The sequence below is a fragment of the Phodopus roborovskii genome, unplaced genomic scaffold (assembly GCF_943737965.1).
Source record: "Phodopus roborovskii unplaced genomic scaffold, PHOROB, whole genome shotgun sequence".
Lineage (NCBI taxonomy): Eukaryota > Metazoa > Chordata > Mammalia > Rodentia > Cricetidae > Phodopus > Phodopus roborovskii.
Window position 1 is genome coordinate 46,482,126 of NW_026126433.1, and position 24,375 is coordinate 46,506,500.

The 24,375-nt window shown below is 34.0% G+C and overlaps 1 protein-coding gene across 1 annotated transcript in view; it reads right to left on the minus strand.

Annotated features, from left to right (window-relative positions):
• Cep170 (centrosomal protein 170) overlaps positions 1-24,375 on the minus strand; it is a 78,519-nt gene that overhangs the window by 35,038 nt on the left and 19,106 nt on the right. Inside the window, exons 4-10 of the mRNA XM_051186389.1 lie at positions 22,166-22,244; positions 16,478-16,536; positions 16,232-16,391; positions 14,516-14,650; positions 9,393-9,869; positions 4,842-4,999; positions 4,362-4,655 (exon numbers count right to left, since the gene is read on the minus strand). Of these exons, the coding sequence (XP_051042346.1) occupies positions 4,362-4,655; positions 4,842-4,999; positions 9,393-9,869; positions 14,516-14,650; positions 16,232-16,391; positions 16,478-16,536; positions 22,166-22,244 (1,362 nt within the window). The remainder of the gene's footprint in view (positions 1-4,361; positions 4,656-4,841; positions 5,000-9,392; positions 9,870-14,515; positions 14,651-16,231; positions 16,392-16,477; positions 16,537-22,165; positions 22,245-24,375) is intronic.

Genomic DNA, 24,375 nt, shown 5'->3' on the forward strand with positions numbered 1-24,375 from the left:
TATTATTAAACCAAACTTCTGTAAATACCAGATTTTAGATTTCTGTCTCAACTTTAGAATAACATTAAAAAGGAGAAAAAAAAAAAAAAAAACCCTCCAGATAATAACAGACTCTGTAATACAGCACAAGTGAAGCCCTTGATTTCATTATTTTCTATTACCAGGTTGTTACTGTCATTATTTAAAAGTCTAAATTACAGAGCCCAAAGTTTCACACCTTTCTATTCAAAATGGTAAGAGTGGAGCTGGGGACTACTGGTGCTCCATTTAAAGAGCTGGTATTTTTGGCTATTTTATGGGTATTTGTATTCCATCTATATTAAATGGTTGCATAGGTCAAAATTACACATTGTAATATCAGATATAGGAGATTTGCTCATTGCAATAGGAAACAGAGCCCATTGTGAAAGAAGGGGAAGGGGAAAACTACATCATAATTATAACACAAATATAGACCAAATGAGAATTTCAATGCATAATACTGAATTTATTAAATTAAAAATAGGACTGTGGGTATAGATTAGTGGCAGAGTACACACCTAACATGAATGAGACCCAGTGCTAAAATCTCTTGGTCAATTAAAATTTAGAATTACTCTTCTCATAGAAATGAGGAATCTAATAATAAACACCACACTTTTGTAGGCTTACATTAAAGGATGATAAAGAGTTTAAGATTTTAATCCTAACAAGGTGTCAAAATGAAAACATGGTCAAGTTTTAGACCAGAACATTTCTTGCCCCAAGAAACAAGGTCCTGCTGGGTAAGATGAGCGAGTAGGGTCTCTCTAAGTTAAATCACTAGTACAAGGTTCCACACCTTAACAAAAAACATTTAAGAAACAATCAATTAAGAACTATGCTGAACTCCAAGCATATAGTGTCAAAGAACTCAAGATGATTTAAGAAAGTTTTCTTTTTAAATTTATAGTATTTTCCCAGGAAAATATAAATTAACTTTTAAAAAGAAAAATATCATAAAATTCAATGGAATAAATATATTGTGATTATTTAACACTGTGATTCAGACATTAGTAACTAACTCTTAAAATGCAAAATTTAGACAAAATCGTTACAAGAATTCAAATTGGATTAGGAAAAACCATTTACCACTTATTGTGGCTATAAATACTTTCTTGTTCATGGCATCATTTACAGTCAAAGATGAATTCAAATTCAACATCTGTCAATAGATGAATAGATAAAAGGTTCTATCATAGAATGATTTGATTTATCATGAAAAAGGATGAGTAGTGACACATGTCACAACACAGATGAACCTTGAAGACAATATTCAAAGTAAAAGTAGCCAGTCATTAAAGGCCACAGATAGAATGATTTTCTATATGAAATATCTAGATGATGTAAATGTACAAAGACAGAAAGCAGTTAAGGTAGTTCCAAGGGGTCCAAACAATGGGAAAAGGCTATTCAAGTGCAGTTTCTCTTTAGAGTGATGAATACATTCTGGAGTTGCACAACACAATTATCACACAAGAGTATGCATTACAGCAGCTTCTAGACTGTACACTGATGTTTTACTTCTAAGATCTGACTTTTAACTAATAATCATTCTGCCTCAGCTTACCAAGTCCTGGAATTAAAAGTGCAGATAGTAATACCTAACTGAACTGCACATTCTCATTATGTTATGTGAATTTTACTTCAATTTTTAAAATAAGGCCCTACATAAATCTCATCTTTTCCTTGGTGCGTCTTTCTGAATAAAAATAGTTTAATTTCTTTAACTTTCTTGATTTATAGCCTTAGTTTTCCTTCAATTCCCTGGCTTTCCATCATTTCCCACATCTTTCTCTATTGACTCTGTAACTTCTCACAATATTCTATTAGCTTGTTGGATAAATTAAAATTATTGATATAATTCTTGTTAAAATTTCTAAATTTTTTTTATATACCACCTCATAAAATCCGGCTGCCTATCAATGACCACATTCTCTTATCTTTGTGTCAAACCAATTTTAAGCTAGTTTGGTAGATCTCAGCAGGCCCTGTAGTCTTTCACTACACATGTACTTTTTCTGAAATTAATATATTTTCTTTTCTTCTGACCCAATCTCTCTATTCATTTACACTTTTAATACTATTAACAAAGCTAAGCTTGTTACACGGACAAGTTATTTTGAGATCAAGACATAAAAACTAGTTTTAGAGTATAAAAATATGGAGAGAAATTGCTGGGCAATGGTGGTGCACACCTTTAATACCAATACTCAGGAGGTAGAGACAGGCATGTCTCTGTGAGTTTGAAGCCAGCGTGGTCTACAGAGCAAGTGCCAGGATAGCTAGAGTGGTTACATAGAGAAACCCTGCCTCAAAACAACAAAACAAAAAGGACAAGAAAAGACTGGAAGTGGGGGGTTATCATGTTGAATTTAACCAACCTATAAATTCACTGGGATACATTTGCAAAGATCATCTCAATGTAAACGAACATCAAACTTTTGCATTTGTGCCTTCAAAAGACAGTTATGCTTTACTACAAAAAAGAAAGATCATTCTTGGCAGAATTAAATCGGACAAAGGTTACTTCTATAGAGAAAAAAACACATGCTACCCTAATAGACAGAAAAGTGGGATGCTAATGGCTACTCTTGGGGAGTCAGAGAAAGCCTTTTAAAGTAAATTACAAGACTGGAGTTCTAGAGTTATGGAGGGGCTGGTGAGATGGCTAAGCAGATAAAGGCATTTGCTGCTATGCCTGACAACCTGAGCTGAATCCCATAAATTCAAAAGGTGAGAACTGAATCCCCCCAACTTGTCTTTTCTCTTAGGCCCATTTGTAGCAGTGCCTTCTTTCTCATTGGCTGAGCCAGGCCAGGTTGGTGCCCTGTCCTTGTAACTTTGACTTTGGCTTCACATTTAACCCTTTTAATGTTGAAAGAACTTCCCAGTACTTTGGGTAGAGAGTCATATGTGGAAATAATATAAAAAGTAATATTCAGATATCATTTTCATACAGCTCTCATGATAGACATCATGATAAGCATACTATGTTTTTGAATTTCTGTTAAAGTTAAAAAAAAAAAAACTTCATTTCAGAAATAAATGACATTTAAGCTTAAAAAGGTTGATTTATACCAAGAGCAAAGTACATGTAAAGTTTATACACTTAATTCCAGATGCCTGCAAATAGCCTTGTTCTTAACCTCTATAATATATACAACCATAAAATAATATTTTAATGGAAAATATTAATGACCATCAAGTAAAATATGGCACCTTAAAACCCATAACTCACTTTTTTTAAACAACAGTAAACCACTGCTTGCATATAATATTTATTTCCAAGACTAATAGGTCTCAAAATTGGGCATTATGCCACTCTAACAGTAGAATAGTTAGACTCCTCAAAAATTATGTATGCAGTGAATGCATCACAAATACTACAGAACACAGACTAAAATAGAATACACTGAGAATTAAAAGTGAACATAATCCTACTAGTTTTTTCCTGCATTCTAGACGGTTAGAACTTGCCCATTCTGACAAGCCATTCTGAAAACTCATCATCTAAACTGGCATATTCTAAATGTTAATGTGCATATGAGCCACATGATCATCTTATTTTTAATCACAGATTCTGATTCAATATAATCTGTGTGTGCCTCCTGAGTGATATCAATAACATACACTCATGAGCACATTTTGGGTAACAAGAATTTAAATGAGAGGTAAATGTTTAGCCAAACTTAAGTTGCTATTGTCAAGGACATAAAAGAAATAACTCATTCTAATGTTAACTATTCACTGTTACAACAAAACTGGGAAGTACTTTTAAAAGCATACAATCATCCTATAACTAAACCAATAACATCAAAGAAGTATCTAAAATATAGATAATCATTAAGTCTGGGTTTAAGCCTGACTACAATGAAAAAAAATATAAAAACTGATTTTGTTTGGATTTCATCAAAGATGGCAGTAAAGAGGAACAAAAAAAATCAAAGATAATCACAACACATGCTTTTTATCTGATTCCAAAACGAAATCAGTAGGTAGAAAACCTGTTAATATAATTTAATAATTATAGCAATGTATTTCTTTGTTCAGTTTTGATATAAATAAATGCAAAATAACATTACTTTTAAAGCCAATCAAATGTGTAAGCCCAGGTAAGTTTAAATTAGAGGACCTTACATATAAAACTCAGGAAAATTAAGAATATAAGCAAAATAAAAGCAGAAAATATTTTAATCTTGCTGTTGGTTATCTAGGTTGCTAATAAAACTCTAAAGTTCCAATACCACCAACTACATGAGAACATTCCACACCAAGTCTCCAATAAGGTCCAATAGTCAAAAGCCCCACAAAACTAACATACTCAAATTTCAATTATTTACCTTGTCAATCATTTTTCTTGCTTCCACCTCCTCACTGTTGGGGTTCTCTAACTCAATGGTATAAGTACCCTTGTCACTTTGGTCATCATCATTATCCTTTTCTGAAGTAGCAGAAGTAGCTTGATTTTTTAACATTTTATCCATCTCCTGGCTTGGTCTGTGCCCAAGACTCCCTGAACTTCTTAACAATGCAGTTTGTAGGAAGGGTATTGACACCGATGGCTCCTCTGATTTCTGTTTTAACAATTTCCCATGTGGAACACCATGCCCCCCTCTGTGATGCGTAGAGCTAGTCTGTAAAGACAAAGAAACCACTTTGGCATCTGCTGGTGGAGATTTTGCTTTTTCAAGTTTTGTATGTGGTGCTGAGAAAGTAGTTTCCTGACATGAGATTCCTGAACTTTGCGTAAAAGAGTATGACCTTCTCTTTCTCGAATGATCTTCATCAAAGAATGCAATCATAAAAGCAGTTTGACTTACAACGGCCTGGTCTTGATGCTTTTCAGTAGATTGGGCCTTCTTTTTCTGTTCTGAGTAATGGCGTCGTAAATGTTCCTCAAGAGTTGCACGCTTGCTACAGCGCCTGTGTGCCCCAGCATTTTCTGAATCACTCTGTGTGCCATCGTCGTGTTTGTTTCCTGGACATAAGAGAGGAATGATATAGTAGGAAAGAAAAAAATTCCGTGGAGAAAATCAGAAGCACATACATAAGTGCTATTTGTTTTGACACCCTTCCTCTTCCTAATACAAAGTTGTATGTTGTTTGCTGTAACAGGCTCTGCATACTGTCCTCAAACGCAATGATTACAATTACATTTAATCAACCAACAATAGGTCCTTCATAAATAACCAGATGAATCACTTTTCTTTCTCTAAATTCTAACTTTATAAAAGATTCATCAATGACTTAAAAGCAATGTTTTACCATCTGTCATAGTTTGTACTTGTAATAGCAATACACATTAGTTCTGCCTCTAAATCATAAACCTTTGTTAACAAAACAACAAAACCCCACAAAAAACTGACTCTTAAAACACGAAGAGTGAGCAAGGCTTCAACCCTACACATAGAACTGCAGGTGACTAAGGAATTCTGGGAGTGGGAGAAACAGTCTTCTCCAACTAAGGAAAAACACATCAATTGGTAATCTAATACCAAATGGTCATCCCTGTCTGAAAACACATACAAGCAAGATTATAGAGACAGAGCAGGTTATGTTTATGTATTTAGGAGTTATGTTTATAACAAGAATTAATGAAAAAGAGTGCAATAATATGAAAGAGACTGAACTGAGAAGAGGCACTTGGGGGGGTCTGGAGGGAGGAAAGGAAACAGGGGAAATGAAGCCATTATCTCAAAAAATAAAAGTGGTAATTTTTTAAAAGAATGGTATAAGAACAACCACTTATTATTAAACAGAACATAAATGTCATAAAAATGGAGTGTTATCTAAATTGTGACACTTGATACTTTTAAAAGTTCAACATACCTTTCAATAAAAAGATTGAAATTTGTAGTTTATATTTATGACATAATTTTACAAATGTTTTCTTAGCATAGATCTCTAAACTCTAGTAGCTTCAAAGAGTTAAAAGATGCTGACAACCTTCCATCTACTAAACTACATGGTACAAATAAATACAGGCAGATTTCATATTCATATTAAAACATATGTGAACTTTGAAACACCTGTTTCTTAACCAAAGTTTTTCTGGATCAGATCATTAGCTGCTCTCAAGGATTAACTAAAATCCTTTCAAAGTTATAAATGATCTGGCACATCGGAATATACATTGGCAGATTCCAGAAGCAATCTGATTACAAACATTCCTGAACACTTCCAGGCTCTCTATCCTAATACAAACACCTGAAAATAGTGTATTAGCCTACAAGAAAACCAATCAGAAAAATAAGAATTGATGTGTATGAAAGAATATGAATTGTGTCTAGGGAAAGAATTATAAAGTATATGGGTTTGTTCCTAAATTTGGAAGCTACCAACAGTGGTGATAATTTAATACAAGACAATTGCCTTCAAAATGTACCATATAAAAAGAAGGAGTATAGACAAGGGAATGTTAGAATTGAATGACATCTTGAAAAAGAGAAAACAAAGGGCGATAATAATGTATGAGGCTGTGCATATTCAAAGTGATATATTAATCTAAAAAACAAAGGTGACAAATGTAAAACTATTCAAATTATTTACTACCCAAAATGTATGTGTTTAATAGATGGAATCTCTGCCACTCATAATTAATCTAGGAACCATGGGTAGCATATGGAAAGCAGGTACAAATAGAACCAATAGTTTAAATACAATTTTTACTATAGCACTGTTTAAAACAATTGGGTTGGATAAACTGAATAGGAATTTAGTTTGCTAATGTCCAAAAGAATGAACTATAACGTTTCCTATACAGGAAAACCAAAAAAACTTACAATCAAAATTTTTAATGAAAACATCATTTTCATATCTTTCCTACTATTAATTTGTTGCAGATTAAACATTTTCCTTCTTGTAGAATTACTATTCCTTCTTTCTAGTGCTTCAGAGTATTACACAAGGTGAGAAAGATGAGGCATCAGGTCAGAGCTGCAATCTTCTGATTCTGCTCAACAAAAAGACCACCAGGAAATGCTCAACATGCTCATCTGCCCATCATTAATTATGCCTAAATCTGGAAGTTCACTTAATACAGGTTAGCTTTGCTGTACTTTATAAGAAGCTGTGGCTAAAAGAAGCTGCAACTCTCCTAAAGGGTGAAAGTGTATGGGCTTTGTGAACATTATTTTCCTCACTGTCCCAAAGCGCATGCACTTTACTCTTATAGGAGCAAGGCATCTATCTATCTGTCTGTCTGTCTGTCTGTCTGTCTGTCTGTCTGTCTGTCTATCTATCATTTAATCTATTCTATCTACCTTGTATTAGTTGCTTAACTGATTTTTAGTTACTAAAAAGTTCAAGTTTTAAGAAATTTTTACTACCTACTGTCTTCATTTATACACAACCTGAATATATATCCCTTTCACAACCTAAATAGTAGGAAACTTATCTATTGATAGCAACTCTGATTTCTGAAGCAAGTCAAATACCATTTGTGAATAAATATGAAGAAATAACATGGCTCTATTTGAGATACAAAGTGAGTTACTGCTGTGAAAGGATTTTCTTGAAGGGCTTTAAAAACAGAATAATGTTAAATATGAAAGAAGAGTTCTCAGCAATGGTACCACACTGAGAGATGCCTACCTGTAAATCAAATTAAAAGTTGATAGTAATTTGATTAATTTTTGGCAAAATTTTAAAATATATACTGATCAGTGTACAGAGAATGTTCATATGGACATTAATGATTCTACTTTTAATTAGGCCCAAACAGGTCTTGGTGAAAAGTAGAGAATATATACTAAACTGATAGTTTAAAACAGTAACAATGGCACTGTTATGAAAGGACTTTAAAAGATTTTTCTAAGTATTTTATGTCTATGAGCATTTTGCCTGCATGTATCCAATTTCAACCTGTGAGTGCCAGGTGCCTGAAGAAGTCAGAAGAGGGCACTGGACATCTTTATGGGTGATGTGGACTTAACATCTGGGTTCTAGAAACTGAACCTGGGTCCTAACTGCTGAGCTACCTCTTTAGACCCTTAACAAAGATCCTTCCTAAAGGATCTTTTCAACTCAACCTTCACATACTTAGTAAAAGTACGAATTTTTAAGACAACTCATTTTCAAAATATATACTACCTTTGATAGTATACTAACTTATTAATATTGTCATCAATTTATATTAATGGTCAGTTTACAAATGCATATTTTTCAATTATATATATCATCTAGTAGAGGAGTAAATATGTCACATCAGAACTCTAAACTCTTTATTCCAGGTGACTGCTGATGACTATAACCAAATATTATAATAGGTGACAACAAGGAATTAGGTAATCACATGATCTCATTATCCTGAAATGTCTTAGGAACAAATAGGTACGAAGTATAAATTACTATTTCTTCATTACTTGACCAGAATTCCAGGGTGTAAGGCATGAATTAAGCTAGTCAATTCCATCATTAACAATGAAGTCACTAGATAACATCATATGCTGAGGTCCAGATGAAATGTTAAGAAACAGAATAAGACATAAGTGATCCCTACCTCAAAAAGCATTTTTTAAAAATAGAAGTAATCAGCTCCTAATAAAAGCCACAGAATGGTTAGATTTACGTACAACCATAATTTGTTCAAAACCATTCCTGTATTGGTAGCATATTAAAACACAAGACAGAATAACACAAATTCCAAAATAAATTCAATTCACAAGACCAGTGGGAATAAAGCTGATGATTTGTTATAATCAATGTCCATATAAAGATTTTAATGATTGTGATCAAGTATTGAATACAGTATATACAGCCAATATTACTACATAATATGTTAATAATGTCCACAAATGAACATTTAACTTATAATTCTTGTCAGCACAAAATTTATGTTAGAATAGATATCTAGTAAATTCATCTAAACTGAAAATATGTTTTGTGAGCAGCCTCTGCAAACAGCTTACAGTCTGAAGCACCCCATCAATAATGTGACTATCTGAGCTAAAGAGCTCTTTCAGTTCACACCAAGTATCTTAATTTTGTTTTCAAGACCTAATTATGATACTTTATTGGAAGCATAATACAGATGAAAGGACTGATTGTATTCTTTCTTTAAGTCAATAAAACAATGGGGAATATTATTTAGGAAATTCTATTTTGTCTAATTAATAGATTTTGCATTTCTGTAGGAAAAAATAAAGGTAATTAATAATAAATATCCTCCCCCACAAACCAATATAACCACATTGGGAAGAAAATGAAGAAAGGCTATTTTGAATGAGTAATTTGGACATGAACAGTGTTGTTTGCTTTTGAGCTTTAAAATTAAGTGTAAATTTGAAAAGCAGATATTTTCCACTGTATAATTAAATAATAGCAGTCTGGTAAGTTTGATGACCAGTAGGTATCTCTGAAAGTCACTTTACCTTTCAACCTTTTCAAATACACAGGAACATCACTTTTAATGCTCTTGGAATCATCTTCTGTTCTCTCCCACACCATTTGAGGAGGGTTGTTTTGTGCTAGCCAGTCAGCTACTTTGTTTTCTGGTGCCATCATTCCTGTCTGAATTCCTGGCAAGTCTTGAGTTGCAGGAGTGGCCTTCTTTGACTTGTGGCGATGGTCAGAAGTGAATTTTGTCACATGATCTCTAATAGTTACTTTTCCTGGCGTACTGTCATCAAATTCAATGGTAAATGAAGCGTGCCCTGCACCTGCTGTATGGGAACTTGGTGTGTCTTTTGTTGGAATCTCATGAATAGTGCTCTCTGCTATCTGTGATGGCTGCTGGAATTCTTTTGTAGGAATTTCAAAATAACTTGGTTCCCTACAGAAAGGAAACAGTGCTTCTTCATTTGCAGCTGCAGACTGCTCTTCCACTTGCTTGGCATCTATGCTGCACCCTAATGAGAAAAACGAGACAGAATTCAAAATATTTGGAAGTCTGTAGCATGACAGTCATTGGTAATGACCACTTGCATTATTCTGAGAATCAAAAAGCTGATGATAATCCGGATGAAAGACAATGGCACTTATACGACAGAAAAAAGTCACAGAGATTAAAGGATCTTGACTATGATTCAATTACCAACAGGAGATATAAACAGTAGGAATGGCAAAAAACAAAATAAAACAAAAAAAAAAAAAAAGCAGGAAAAGAAGGGTCTAGAAATCATCAAATTGAATTAAAGTATAGATGGAGATGCCTGTACATACATGTGTGTATAAATACACACATACATAGTATGATAGAAAAAGCATCAATTACCTAATCCAGGTACCAGAACAGCTATTTGAAACACTTGAGAACAGACATAGGACTCTGATAGGGAAGAGGCAGCCAAGTAAGGATGGAGACAGAAGAAAATATAGAAATGATGCTTTGGAAGTCACAATTCCACTTACTAGTCTCTATCCTATTCAGAGAACCTACTTTAGACAAAATTGACAATATAGAAACTTGGAAGATGACACACGTTAGAATGTAAGAGAGGTTAGCGATAAAACATGTGGCTTGTTTGCAGCATGGCAATTCAAGCAGTAGTGTGAAAGAATGCAAAATGAGAAAATTCCATAGTCAGCCAGTAAGTCTGGGAGAAACTTAGTATACACCTCTGTTTAGCAGAATGTGCACAATTTCCCAAAGGTCATGGGTGAAAGCTCAATAACAAGCAATGAGTGGCAAGGAGATCAGGCAAAAATAGTACATCTGACAATTCCTACATTGCTTAAGCCGCTGACTGCATAAAAATGTGAAAACAGGCATTTGGTAATACAAGATGTAAGAAAAATGATGAAGATTAATCTGCCCTTTGGTTGAGAAAATAATCTATTACCAAGACAGCCTACTATCATAAAAGAATTAATATGAAGTAAATTTCCCTAAGGCTCAAATATCAACCTTATTTTAAGCAGATTTCATAGTAAATCAATTATAATTTACTAGAAAGAAAAGGCAACACAGTCATACTAGGCTGTTTCCAATCATTTTTTAATTACACAAAGTATGTAGTCTTCTGAAGTATCTTTTCATACAATTCATTAGGTACTATACTTGATTTCTTTTTAGTACATTGAATATGAAATTATAACAAAACCATCTTCTTTTGTTACAAAGTAATATTTTTGTCATCAAATATGGTATAGAAGATATCAGGCTCCACTACTAAAATAATGATCACAATAGCCATGTCATAATGTCAAAAAAAAAATACACAAAAGTCAGAGAATATTTAATAGAAACTTTCAAAATAAAAATTATTCTTTTCAAAATTTACTCCATTTGGTTTGCCAAAGAAAAGTGAAAATATCTGAGAAATTATTATAGCAAAGACTAGCAGTTAGGCAAAAATCAAGAGCACATAAATGACCTTGAAAACAGTCTCCCAGTGCCATTCAGCATCAAGAGCCTGAGTGGAGGACACTACTGTCAGGTTTCATTGTTCAATAGCTTACACATGGTGATTCTCAGCAATGAAGGAAAAACTTAAATTGTTCTTAACTTTCTCTAAGAAAGTGGTGCTGTAGATACTACATTTCATAACGACTTTTGACAAATGGTTTAACTTTCCAATAACTCAGTTGTAAAATTAAAGTTCACTCATCTGGAAAACTTAGTATGTTAACAGAGATTGATTTCTCTGTAGACAAAGTCATGAAAGATGTGGGCCTTTCAGAACTGTAGCCTGACTAGAAGTACATATTAGGAAAATTGCTAAGGAGTTTTAAGATCATGCTAGAAAAATTCAACAGCTTTCTTCTCTTACAACATTGAACGGACATATTTCTATTCACAGCTATTTTCATTTAAACCAAATTAAACTACATGGGATAGTATTTGTTTATACTAATACGTTATAATTAATTTAAAGAGTAATTTAGTAACTAAGCTAGAACTGAATTTATATGACTAAACTGAATATTACTAACATATATATATACACACATATACATATAAATGTGTGTATATACATATATATGTACACGCATGTATTTGATATATTTATTTATTTTGAGATAGGCCTTTAGTAGCCCAGTTTGGCTTTATTAATTTATTTATATTTAAGAAAGGGTCTTCTGTTGAAGCCTTCATTGACTGTGGTGATAGTCAGAAGTCAATTCTGACACATGGTCTCTAATAGTTATTTTTCCTGGTGTACTGTTATCAAATTTGGTGGTAAATGAAGCGTGCTCTGCACCTGTTGTATGGGAATTTGATGTGTTTATTTTTGGAATCTCATAAATAGTGCTCTCTTCAGTAAGTGAATTAACATCATTCTGTGTCTCAATCCTTTTATCTATAAAATGGACAAAAGTAACAGCAACAAATGCCTTTAGATATTGCCATGACGAGATGCACACAAATCATTCGGAAGAAATAAACAAACTAAGTGCAATTGAATGCTTGCCATTATTTGTCATGGTTCTACTCTTTATCATAGTCATATGAATGTGGCATTGTATTTTACAAGTTAGGTATGTCAGAATTTCAAGACTTGTGTGAGGGAGAAAAGGCTCCATTTTTATGGCTCCTTAATTTCCACTATTATGCAATTACTTTCTGAATTTTGCAACAATTAAATTGGTCTGTGTTTAACCCATCTAATTGGTTATACTCCCCCGAACCAGATAGTTGGCTTTAGTGCAAAATGAGGTTAGAATATATGGTACTTAAAGTAAGGAATTTAGAGTTCAGTAATGAAGATTTACAGAAAAAGTTAACTGAAGCAGTACTGTTCACTAGCAGTATAGTATCACTTAGTAATTTACAAGGTACTGTGGGAGGAGTCAGGAATTAGCACAATTTATGTGGGGTACACTGAGAGAGAACACTAAAACGATAATAGATTTAAGGTGCACTAGGGAACAAAAAGTTCAAAATCTTGTCAGGCAAAACAAAGTAGTTCTTCTTGTTGTGGAATTAAACTAAAGATCGGTTCGTATTTGCTATGCAAAGTTTATGGCAATAAGGTTGAAACTTAAGGTCAAAAGTTTAATTATGACTCAGCAGTGAAAACAACAAAGACAACAAAAGTAGGTTATATATTAGGTAAAATGGAGACAAAACCATAAAAAAGTAGACATTCTTGATTGATGTCCAGTTTCCTTCCTAAAGAACTTTTTCCTAAAAGAGAAACTTCAATACTTTCAATTACCACTCTTCTGTAACACTGTTCCTATGCCTTAGGGATAAATAACTCCATACCATGCTCCAAAGTGAGCAAGATAATGATAATCTCACATGGTTTGCCAGAGACTGGTTAGAACAGCAGGTGACTTTCTGAATCTGTGAGAAGCTAATGAGAGATCTGTTGAAGATTTTGGGAGCAGTTTTCTTCCAAACACTGGAAGGTCTTCTGTATACAATTTTTGTTCTTAATTGTTGGGTATGATCAAAAGTTGCATAACTTTGAATGCTGATGGCAGCAGCTTTGAATATGAGGGATAACTCTTAACAGTACTTAAGTACTGTGGATAGCAAATCAGAGATGGCGAAACTAGCTAACAATGCTGTCTATTGCATTGAACAACCCTGAGCATTATCAGGTATGGGAGCCAATACATTCCTTTCCCACTTAGTATCAGAGAGCAGTTCATTCATTTACAACTGGAGGCATGTTAAATAATACTAAATGATATAAAGAAACAGCACTGGTGAAGAAACAAAGCTGTGATGGGAAGTTATTTTCAAGTTTGGCATCCTAAGTCCTACTTGATCATGACAGTTTTTTAAAGACCTGTACTCTGGTGTAATCATACTGTGCCAAAAAATACAATGTTCATAACTCTCCAGCTAAGAAAGCTGTTCTGCTTACTTTGTGTAAACAAAGACAAAAAACCTTGGAAGAGTTCTGATGGGGTTTGCCCTTGCCTCAGAATCATACTATGTCTTCCAAACTGACCCTTGGTGTCTGTACTTAATTCCTCCAGTTTTGGATCCTTAGCTGCTCTTAATAAAGCAACAGGTTGTTCCATCCGTCAGTTCTGATGTCTTTATAACAACTTTATATAGACAACTTGTATCTCCATTTCTCTTGGAAATCTTGACTTTTCTGGATACTGGTCACCACTTAACCACCCATGTTCCTTAGTTACTAATATGAAAATCTATTTCTACATTTGGCTGCTGAACCCTGAATCATATTGCTGTCTTAAAAAAGTAAGCATGCTAGGGCTTTAAAGAACTTACAGTTTCATATTATATTTTTGAACATAATTTTTTTGCACTAAGTATATGAGTATGAATCAAGTAAAAACATATAACTCACATGTCCCTATTATCAATTAATTTACAAACTTTAAAATGCTTAAAATGTCCAGTTTGTGATATTAATCTGCTTAATGATTTCGTAGGCTGGAAAAATACAAGATTTTATAAAGATATCATATTTAGCATTTTATGTGAGGCTCATAATACATTACAAAAGCAAAGCCACCACTACCTTAAAAAAATCAAGTTATGTTATAGATCATTTTTCAGAGTAGATTGACTTTTGTTTGGAATACTTGACCAATATGAATTTGATATCACAGCCATTGGTATTTTTACCTGAAGTCCCAGTTTCATGACTTTTTTCTTCTGGCTTGCCATTAGATTTGATAGCTCTTTGTTCATCCACCTCATCATCTCCCCACCATGATGGCTGCCCATATAATGGAGTACCACGGGGCATAGCAGAAACATCTAAAGAGGTGGCAAAAAAAAAAAAAAAAAAATCTCTCTAAAGCAGTGAAGGAAGAAAATACATTTTGCATGGTACTTACTTGATTAAAAGTACTCTACTTTTACTAATGTAATATTTAAACATGACCTTAAATAGCACTAGACATGATTAAGTGAATGAAGATCAGCAATGATTAAGTAATGCAACTTGCTATAATCCAATAGCTTTTTGTTACATGTTAGGAGCTCTCTGATATGTACCTGGGCCCCAGTAACAAATGATCTTTGAGTATTTAGACAGTAGTGTCATAGGTGAAAGAATTTTATTAGAATTACTAAAGGAATAATGAAGCCAGTCTGATCAGAAATGTCACTAAATCTACATATATAAAATATAAAACTAAAGCAAATACTGGCATTAGCAACAACATAAAAATACTATGTAGTTTAACTACATTTGTACTCAATGTTAAAAGATCTTTAGTTCCAGTAGCTATGGTACTGTTAATTTAATACATTTGTTACATGAAGGGATTATCTACATAAAACAACTTTGTATTTATTAAAACTGTATAAGCATTATGATACGAGGATGGTATATTATTAAATTTTTCCTTTTATTTCTATTATAATTTAGAAAAATATAGTTAACATGAAATAATAAACTTTTATTTCCTTCAAATAATTGAAATCACATTCCTTAATAGTCAAGATATTGGGTGCAAACTACATACAGTTCTGTCAATGTTTTCTAGGGAAAACTGGCTATACTGAAATGTACTCTGGGATCAATCACTAGTATAATTATTTTTATGCAGGTATAGACACATGTTTGAGAACAAAGAATGTAATTTCTTCAAGATCCAAGTATAAATTCAGAATTTCCAAAGGGATTAGCTTATTGCAATGCATATTATATTGACAACAACCATGTGCTATTATTGAAATGTATATAATTATTGACAAACAATCATGTGTTGTTTGAGGTCATTGAGAAGCTGGTTCTGGAAGTGAGTTACATTCAACTCCCACTTTAGACCCCAAGCAGTTTGTCTCAAAGTGTCCTCCAAGGTCTGGGGACGAGCAAGTCCCCCTAACTCTGACAGGGAGGGAGAGAAAAACAAAAGAGCCCAAAAGTAAAACATGTGTCCTTGAGAACAGCTAAAAGGTAAACTCTTTCCAGTAGAGGTTATTATTGCTTATCCCATGATATGAAAGAGTCTGAAGAGGAAGAAGAGGGGCTGGAAATATAGCTCTGGGAAGTTACGTTTGAGAACTGCAGCTAAATGCCTCAGTTTCCCCAGTTAGTTACTACTGCATGTTGTGAGCAACCTATTAGATGATGCTACCTTTCTGTAGTTAATTGCTGTGGTTACTTGGAAGCCTCACCTCAAGGGACAGTCCTGGGACTTTGTATTGGGAACTCCAGTTGGCTGCTTTAAAGGTGATTCCACAGTTAACCAACTGTGAGTACCCAACTTGATCATGTTTTTCTTTTGTGCTTCCTCTCTTCCTTCCCCTCTCTCACTCCTTCCCCCTACTCTGAATAGAAAACTAGATATGGCTACTAGAGGTCTTTTCCAGGGCATACAGATAACTCACCCGTGGGTCTCTCCTCAGATTTCAGCGCCTCTGTGGCTCTGTGCGGCACTTCTGGAGTAGCATCCACTTTTGAATCCGTGCCTTTAGCACTTGCTGATTTTGGTAATTCCGATTCTGAAGACTTCTGGGACAATTGAAGCTGAATGGTAAACTTCTCATGCTACAAAACATTTAAAATCAGAGGGAAGCTTCCATAAAGAAGTCAACTGTGGTGAGTAATAGGCAACAACAAGGATAAACTCTTACCTTAAGAGCTTCTTCAGGTACTCTCATTTCTCCTCGAACTACAGTGAAGAGATTTGTATGTAAACAGAGCTAAGGAAGAATATAACTCCAAACTTTTGGTTACTATGCTTGCTTGAAAATGGTCATCAAATATAATTTGGAAATTGTCCTATTTCAAGAGTAAATATAGGATTATTATGTTTATTTATCATCTATTTGTACAGGTACTGGGGATTAAATCCAGGACCTTGCATATGCTAGACAAGTACTCTACCACTGAACCTAAATTTCTCAAATCTTAAGATTTAGAAAGAAAAAAAAATTGCAATACCAGCCTTCAAATAATTAGAGCACAAACATTTTTAATTTTCACAAACAACAAATTGATGGGACCAAAATAAAGAAAATTATAGATTCCTAGTCACAAAGTTATAAAAATATCTCATGAGTTGAAACCCAACAGCAAATCCTGAAGGAACCGATTACTCAGATTTTTATAAACTTTGATAATGAGGTTTGTTTTGTAAGTACAAAGAAAATGAGTGCTATAATTAGTGTTTATATGCAACCATACCACCACCCCCTTCCCTCCATGTACTGCAATAAGGTCATATTACATTATAAAACAATGATTCTATACACATGTGAACAAGTGCTAGATATAATGAATGCTTTCATTATTATGGCAAAACAACAAGGCTTCTTATTGAAGATCAATTCACTAGAGGTCCTATTTCCTACCATTATTTAACCTTACAGTGAAAGAAAATTTATAAACATGTACTAAATTCTATCCTCCTTTACTAATTCAAAGCATTTATCAATCACCTCAAGGATAGAAAACTGTAGTCACTGTGATGTGTGAGCGTGTGTGTGTGTGTATGTGTGAGAGAGTGTGTGTGGAGTGTGTGTGTGTGTGTGTGTGTGTGTGTGTGTGTGAGAGAGAGAGAGAGAGAGAGAGAGAGAGAGAGAGAGAGAGAAAACCTCCCCATCCCCAAAGGATCTATTTACAGAATTCTATCTGGAGCTTTCTTGTCAATAAAGGGGTTTCCTATTGCTCTTAAATGTAAGGAGTATGGGTTTTTCCTCCCGCCGCCAGTCTTGTCCCGCCGCCGCGCCAGCCCCAAATAATATACAGAGACTCTGTATTAGATATTATACTGTTGGCCAGTTACTACTTTCTTATTGGCTAGCTCTGTCTTAAGTATTAACCCATTTGTGTTAATCTATGTATTTTTACGTGGTCTTCTTACCCGGAGCCAGCTGCAGCATACTGCTTTCTCCCGACTCTCCATCTTGGCTCTCCCTCCTCTCTCCTTACTATTTTCTCTTCCTCCTTGTCTCCTAGTCCCTCCTATCTTCCTTTCCTATTGGCCAACGGTGCTTTATTTATTAACCAGTATGAGAAACATATACAGAATGACATCTCCCATCATCTCCTCTTTTCTGTCTAAATAAAAAGAAGGGTTTTAACCTTAATATAGCAGAATATATCACATAACAGTTATCAAATAAGAATCACAGTTAACACTATTTAGTCCATTAACATTTAGCAAGATTTGAAGAAAATATTCCATCATCTATCCTATCTTTGTGTGTCTAAATATTTAAATTTTCCCCTTCCTTGACACATACATATTTGCTGATATACATAATAATATTCATGTAACTAAACATTTAGTGGAAATCATCTAGCAAGCAGTTTTCAACTTGTGGTTCATAACTTCCACAGGGTCATACATTATAGGTCCTTAACATCAGATATTTATATTATAATTCAAAATAGTAACAAAATTACAGTATGAGGTAGCAGCAAAATAATTTTATGGTTGAGGGTCACCACAAAGGCCACAGAATTAGGAAGGCTAGGAACCACTGGTCTAGAACTTTTTTTGCCTCAGCAATTAAAAGAAAGACATAAAATACAAAGGAAGGTGTCAAATTATCCATATTTGCTCATGTGATAATTCTATCCTGGAAAGCTCTACAGATCTATCAGAAGATCTTCAACACTTTCAGAAATGTAGTAGGGCATAAAAATCAACATTTTAAGAAAGGACAAACCAGTAGTGTTAATACTCAAATAACAAAATTTGCTGAGAAAAAAAAATTATGAAAAAAATATTGCATCTATCTGCCAAGGATATACCTAATCAAGGCAGTAGACCTTTTCAATGAAAATTTAAGATACTGGAAAAATAGTTGACCATAGAAATGCTCCTAGATTAGCAGAATTATGTCTTGAAAAAGCTAACCAAAGCAATTTATAGACTCAAGGCAATCTTAATCAAAATCCCAATACCTTCATACAACTAGAAAAATTAATCTAGAAATAAATAGAAAAAAACACAAAAGGCCATGAATAGCCAAAACAATTCTAAGTAACAAGAACATTTCTGGAAATATCAAAATACCTGATCTCCCAAGAACACTGTAAAGCAATAGTGACAATGACAACGCAGTTGTGGCAAAAAAGAGACGTATTAACCAATGGAACATAAAAGAAACCTCCAAAGCTATGGAGAGCTAATATGACAAGATTGTCCCAAACACATGTTACAACAAAGACAGTCTATTAAAAGTCAGTGCTGCAGGCAAAATTGGATGTCCATGATCAGAAGAATGAAGCGAGATCCAAATCTGGCCAAAAATCAACTCAAAGTGCATGAATGGCCATAACTAAGAACTTGAGACATTGATACAGCTAGAGAAAAACAGAAAAAACATTTCAAGACATAGACATGGTCAAAAATTTTCTGAACAGGATTTGATAGCACAGCAAATAGGCAAACATGGGACTGTGTGGACTTATGAAACTTCTGCACAGCTAAGCAAACTACCAGCTGAGTGAACAGATAGCCCATAAAATGGGAGAAAATGTGTTAGCTACACTTGGAGTGGGGTTAATATCTAGAACTTGTAATGATAATGGGAAGAAGGTCAAGAAAGTAGAAAAGTGGTACTGAAGAGGATGGTAATAAAACATTTACAAGAAAGCAGGAAATGTAAGACTGTAAAGAGGCAACAAAAGCAAAATGTATTTGAAACCCAGGATTTTGAATGGTCTTAAAAAGTAAAAAAAATAAAACAACAATCAGATATGGTGGCAGATGCCTATAATCTTAGCACCCAGGGAGCTGAGGCAAAAGGATTACGAGTCTGAGGCCAGTCACTGGGCTAGAGTCAGTTTTCTTTAATGATACAACCGACCCAGGTCAGTTAACCACACTCCAGGTCAGGTCCAATCCCAAGGCTAGCTACCTAGGCCAGCTACCTAGGCCACATAAACTGAGGAGGGGCAGGGGGGAAAGACTGAAAAAAGAAAACTCAAAGTTGGGAGGGAAGGTAGGTGAGAGGAGAGTTACAAAAGGAGTTGGGGAAGGGAAAGTGAATTCAAAGGCTAATATTGTTTAAAAAAAATCATTTAGTAAATCTCCAGACCACCAAAACTACACCTGCATAATAGGAAGCATCCAACAAATATGAAATGAATGAACTTATTTGGCCTCCTTACCTGCCACATTTGAATGATCACAAGCTTCTGAAGTTTATCAATTGTTCTGAGTTTATGGTCATTTTGAAAATTGGAATATTTCAGAGTTCATGATTTTCAAAAGAAAAGTCTCTAGCTAAAAAGCAGCCTTACAGCATATACATTATGTTCTCTAGTAAAAATCTTAAGCCATGTTAATGTTGTCATCCCATTAAGGTGGCACGTTGTTAATTGGAGTGTCCCACTCTAGGGCATAATCTGTATAGACTGGCTATTGATTTTATATGTGAATAAAGCATGACAATTTCCCCTGTCTACTATAGGTAATACAGAAACAGCTATAGCTATCACATGAAGTGGTTTAAAAAATTCTGTTCTATGGAATAAAATTTCTGCCAATTTAACAGACCTATGTTCATTTGTATCAATGGTTCTCAATTTTCCTGGAGCCATGACATTAGTACTGTTCCTCATGTTGTGATGACCCAACCATAAAATTATTTTCATTGTTACTTTATAATTTTCCTACTGTTATAAATTGTAATGTAAATAACTGATACTCAGATATTTGATATGCAATTCTCAAAGAGGTCGCAAAACACAAATTGAGAACCACTGCTTTATATAAAAGTCTTAGAATTATAATCAGAATAATATGCTAAATGAAAATAAATGAGCTTCAGCTGGGCATTTGAATAACAGGCTAGCTCAATACTGACTGTATGATTCTGAGGATGTCCTTAGGGACAAAAAATTAAAAGCCCTAGCCAATTTTAGATGCATTATGAGTTACATATTAGTGGGGGAAAGGTTAGCATTCTGCAAAAGCATGGGCTATTTCTTATGCCTCCTCCTCTTTCATGCCCTATCCATCCTCCTCCTCTTGTTAAGTGCTCTGACATGCTCAAGCCATCTTCCTGGTCCAGTCTCCAGAGAAGTGAGGATTAGAAGTATACTACTCTACTGCATTTGCTATAGTTTCTTCTGAAATTAGTACTCAAAAGTAACTTTACAAAATTTTATTAAAATCTGAATTTCTTAGGATCTTCCCTTGTTTTAAGACAGCTAATAGTAAATTAATTACAGGAGGTACTTGAATACAAAATATATTTGTAGTTTTGATAAAACTTAACTGTTGAAAATAATTTTAACTACTTTATGTAATTTAAAACATTTACATTTATTTATTTGGTGTATATGTGCAAGCTTGTGCACCAAGATACATATGCAGGGGTCACACAATGTATTCCAGGAGTCTGTCCTCTCCTTCTACTTTGTGGGTCATGGGGATTGAGCTCAGGTTGCCAGTCTTGGTAGCAAGTAACTTTAACTGCTGAGCCATCTCACAAGCCTCACCATACATATTTTTTTAAGATTTAGAATATGTAACAAGTATTCAATTTATATATTTTTTCAGTTTTTCAAATATAAATATTATATTTATAGTCTAGCTTTAAATTTTAAACTTTATATATTCTGTCTTTTGTTATTTGTGTCAGTATATTTGTGTATCAACTAGAGTTATCGCAGACTTTAATTTCTCTGATAAAGAGATCTAAGTCTATGAGATTGCTAATGTTTAACTGAATTATTATTCGAGTTTTGGTAAATGTTTAAAAATTAATAACTCTCAAGAGAAATTTTCATCATAATGAGAAATATGTTTTAACTAAATACAAATAGAAATGTTATTATAGCTTAGTCATATTCATTTTACTAGGTTCCTTGACATTATTCTTTACAGTCAGTAAAATACCTGTCCAATTATTAAACTCTGATTTTTAAACAAAAATTCAAATATACACTAAATGACAATGGGCTAGTCAAGTAAAATTGGTGTGAGAAAATAGGCTATATTAAAGTTTGAGTTAACCAGTAGTATAGCACAGAGGGGGAAGGCAGGTTAATGTTTCCTATCCTAAGAGACTGACTTGGGAATTCATAATTCACCTGGCAAGAACCTAGGAGACAGTACTTGAGACCTTCACTGTTGTCCTCCCAGTCCCACTCTTTTAACACTCAAATTATATGCATGGCAGCACACAAAGAGAGATGGGAAATAGCTGAGTCTTACCAAAGATCATTCCTAGGAACCAGTAACCGGAAACAAGCAGAAAACAGAAAGTATTGTGAATTCTGACATCACAAGATGTTACTTGTTGCATAGTACATATTTTTAATTCATTTAATAAATGCATAAAATTATATAAGGATATCATATCCAAATCTCAGCTTATCTTCAAGTTTCAAAGTGATATAAGTCTGCTCTGGTATCCTTACATCATTCACAAAAGTCTACAAGGAAGAAAGAAAAAGGTAATATGAAGTATTAAATCTCACATTTCAGTCAAATTCATCAACTTATTACTACTCAAAAGTACTTTGGATGAAGTGCAATCCCAACATGTGCCAAGAAGCCTACAGCATGAGTATTTCATACTTGACCCTTTGTCAATATTACTACTGGTAACACAAAGCACAGTGAATTTTGAAACATGGAATTTTTCTAATCATGAAGTCAGGAAAGCTCTTAATCTGAACCTAGAAGCCTGTACAAAGTAAAATACTTAAATCTAAACAGCTTCAGGGTTATTAAGAATTTTATTTGTAGACATTAACATTTTATCACTTCATTCTCAGAATCATTCCACTTAAAATTTTTTATTTCATTTATTAATTTATTATGTATATATGTGTATACATGTGCACTGAACTTTGTATGTGGCAGTCAGGACAACTTACTGGAATTAGTTTTCTTTGCAACAAATTAAGCTCAGGCTTAGCTGCAAGCATCTTTTAACTGCTGAGCCATCTTGTGGTTGCTTTACAACTGCCCTATGAGTCCTTGGATCTTTATATGAATCTATGACACATTGCGGTACCTTATATCTTAGTAAATGAATTTTTCCTGTATGCTGAAATTCTGTTTTATTTTCACCATGGTACTTCATTTTTACTCAATTATTTCTAACAATGCTGAAAATTACCAATAACAAAACAAACCACAGAATTGTCTAGAAATACACTATTCAAGAGAAATATGCCACAACTTCTTAATGAAACAGTATACACTACTTGATGTATTTTTTCTTTTTCTTTCTTCGTCTTCTTCTTTTTTTTTTTTTTTTTTTAATTTTGAGACAGGGTTTCTCTGTGTAGCTTTGTAGACCATGCTGGACTTGAACACGGAGACACGGAGATCCTCCTGCCTCTCCCTCCCAAGTGCTGGGATTAAAGGCATGTGCCACCACCACCCAGCTGTATTTTCTTGTAGGTTTGTAACAAGAATTAAAATTAGTTTTGAAAATGCATTTGAAATGTAATCTAGTATATTAAAAACATACTAGGTGAAGTAAAATTAGTAAGGTATTTCACATATTCGTAAGTTTTTAGAATTTAGACTAGTCATGTCTCATGTATTCAGTGGTCGCTAATGGCTATGATAGTGAAAAGCTCAGAAAGAGAAATGAGGCATCAAAGACATTAAGTCATTCTGTCATCCTTCAGTTTCTTACTGCAATGCCTGACATATTGCATTAGCTTTCCAAGAAGACATCTGGAGATGCTATCTTTGTAGTTTTTTTTGTTTGTTTGTTTTTGTTTTCTTTTTTTTTTTTTTTTGTCTTTCTTAAAAACACTTAGTTTACATGTCCATTGAAGCAAAGGGAGTCAAACAGGAAATAAAATGCAACTCAATAACACAATGAATAGACAAGAGCACTATAGATTATGACAATGATATAATCATAGCAGAGACAAAATTATTACACTGTGTATCTTCAGGGAATGAGGATAATAATAGCTCACTTTTCTTTCATCCAGAATCAACAAGAGTACTTCCAAGAACAAAAAGAAAGCAAGATGTTTTCATTGTGTTAGTCATTTAATAAGGACCATGCAGTATCTCCCATCACGAACCTAGTTTTATATTTTTAAATTTTATTTTAATGTTTAATTTGTGTGTGTGTGTGTGTGTGTGTGTGTGTGTGTGTCCGTCCACGCATGTTTGCTTGTGTGCGTGTGTTCATTGGTGCTGCTGTTTGTGGAGGACAGGAGTCAACTTCAGACAGTGTTCTTCACAATCCATCTAGATTTTGAGGCAAAGTATCTCACTAAGACTAGGATTTGCTGGTTAGGATAGGTGTGCTGACCAGCACATGCTGGGAATCACCTGTCTCTGCTCCCTGGTACTGAGATTACAAACATGGGGGTAATCATACTCAACTTTTTACATGTGTGTTGGGGATTAAACGCATGTCCTAAGGAGCTCCAGTCTGAGAAAAGGGAATCAAAACCCTAGGCTGGAATGTAGGCTACTGTATAGTAGCATAGTGACAAAAGATAGGATTGGTACATGACAGTCATGGTACAATACAGAGGCCAAGTGCTCCAGTGGAAGGAGAGCTGAATATAATCAAGGTTCTCA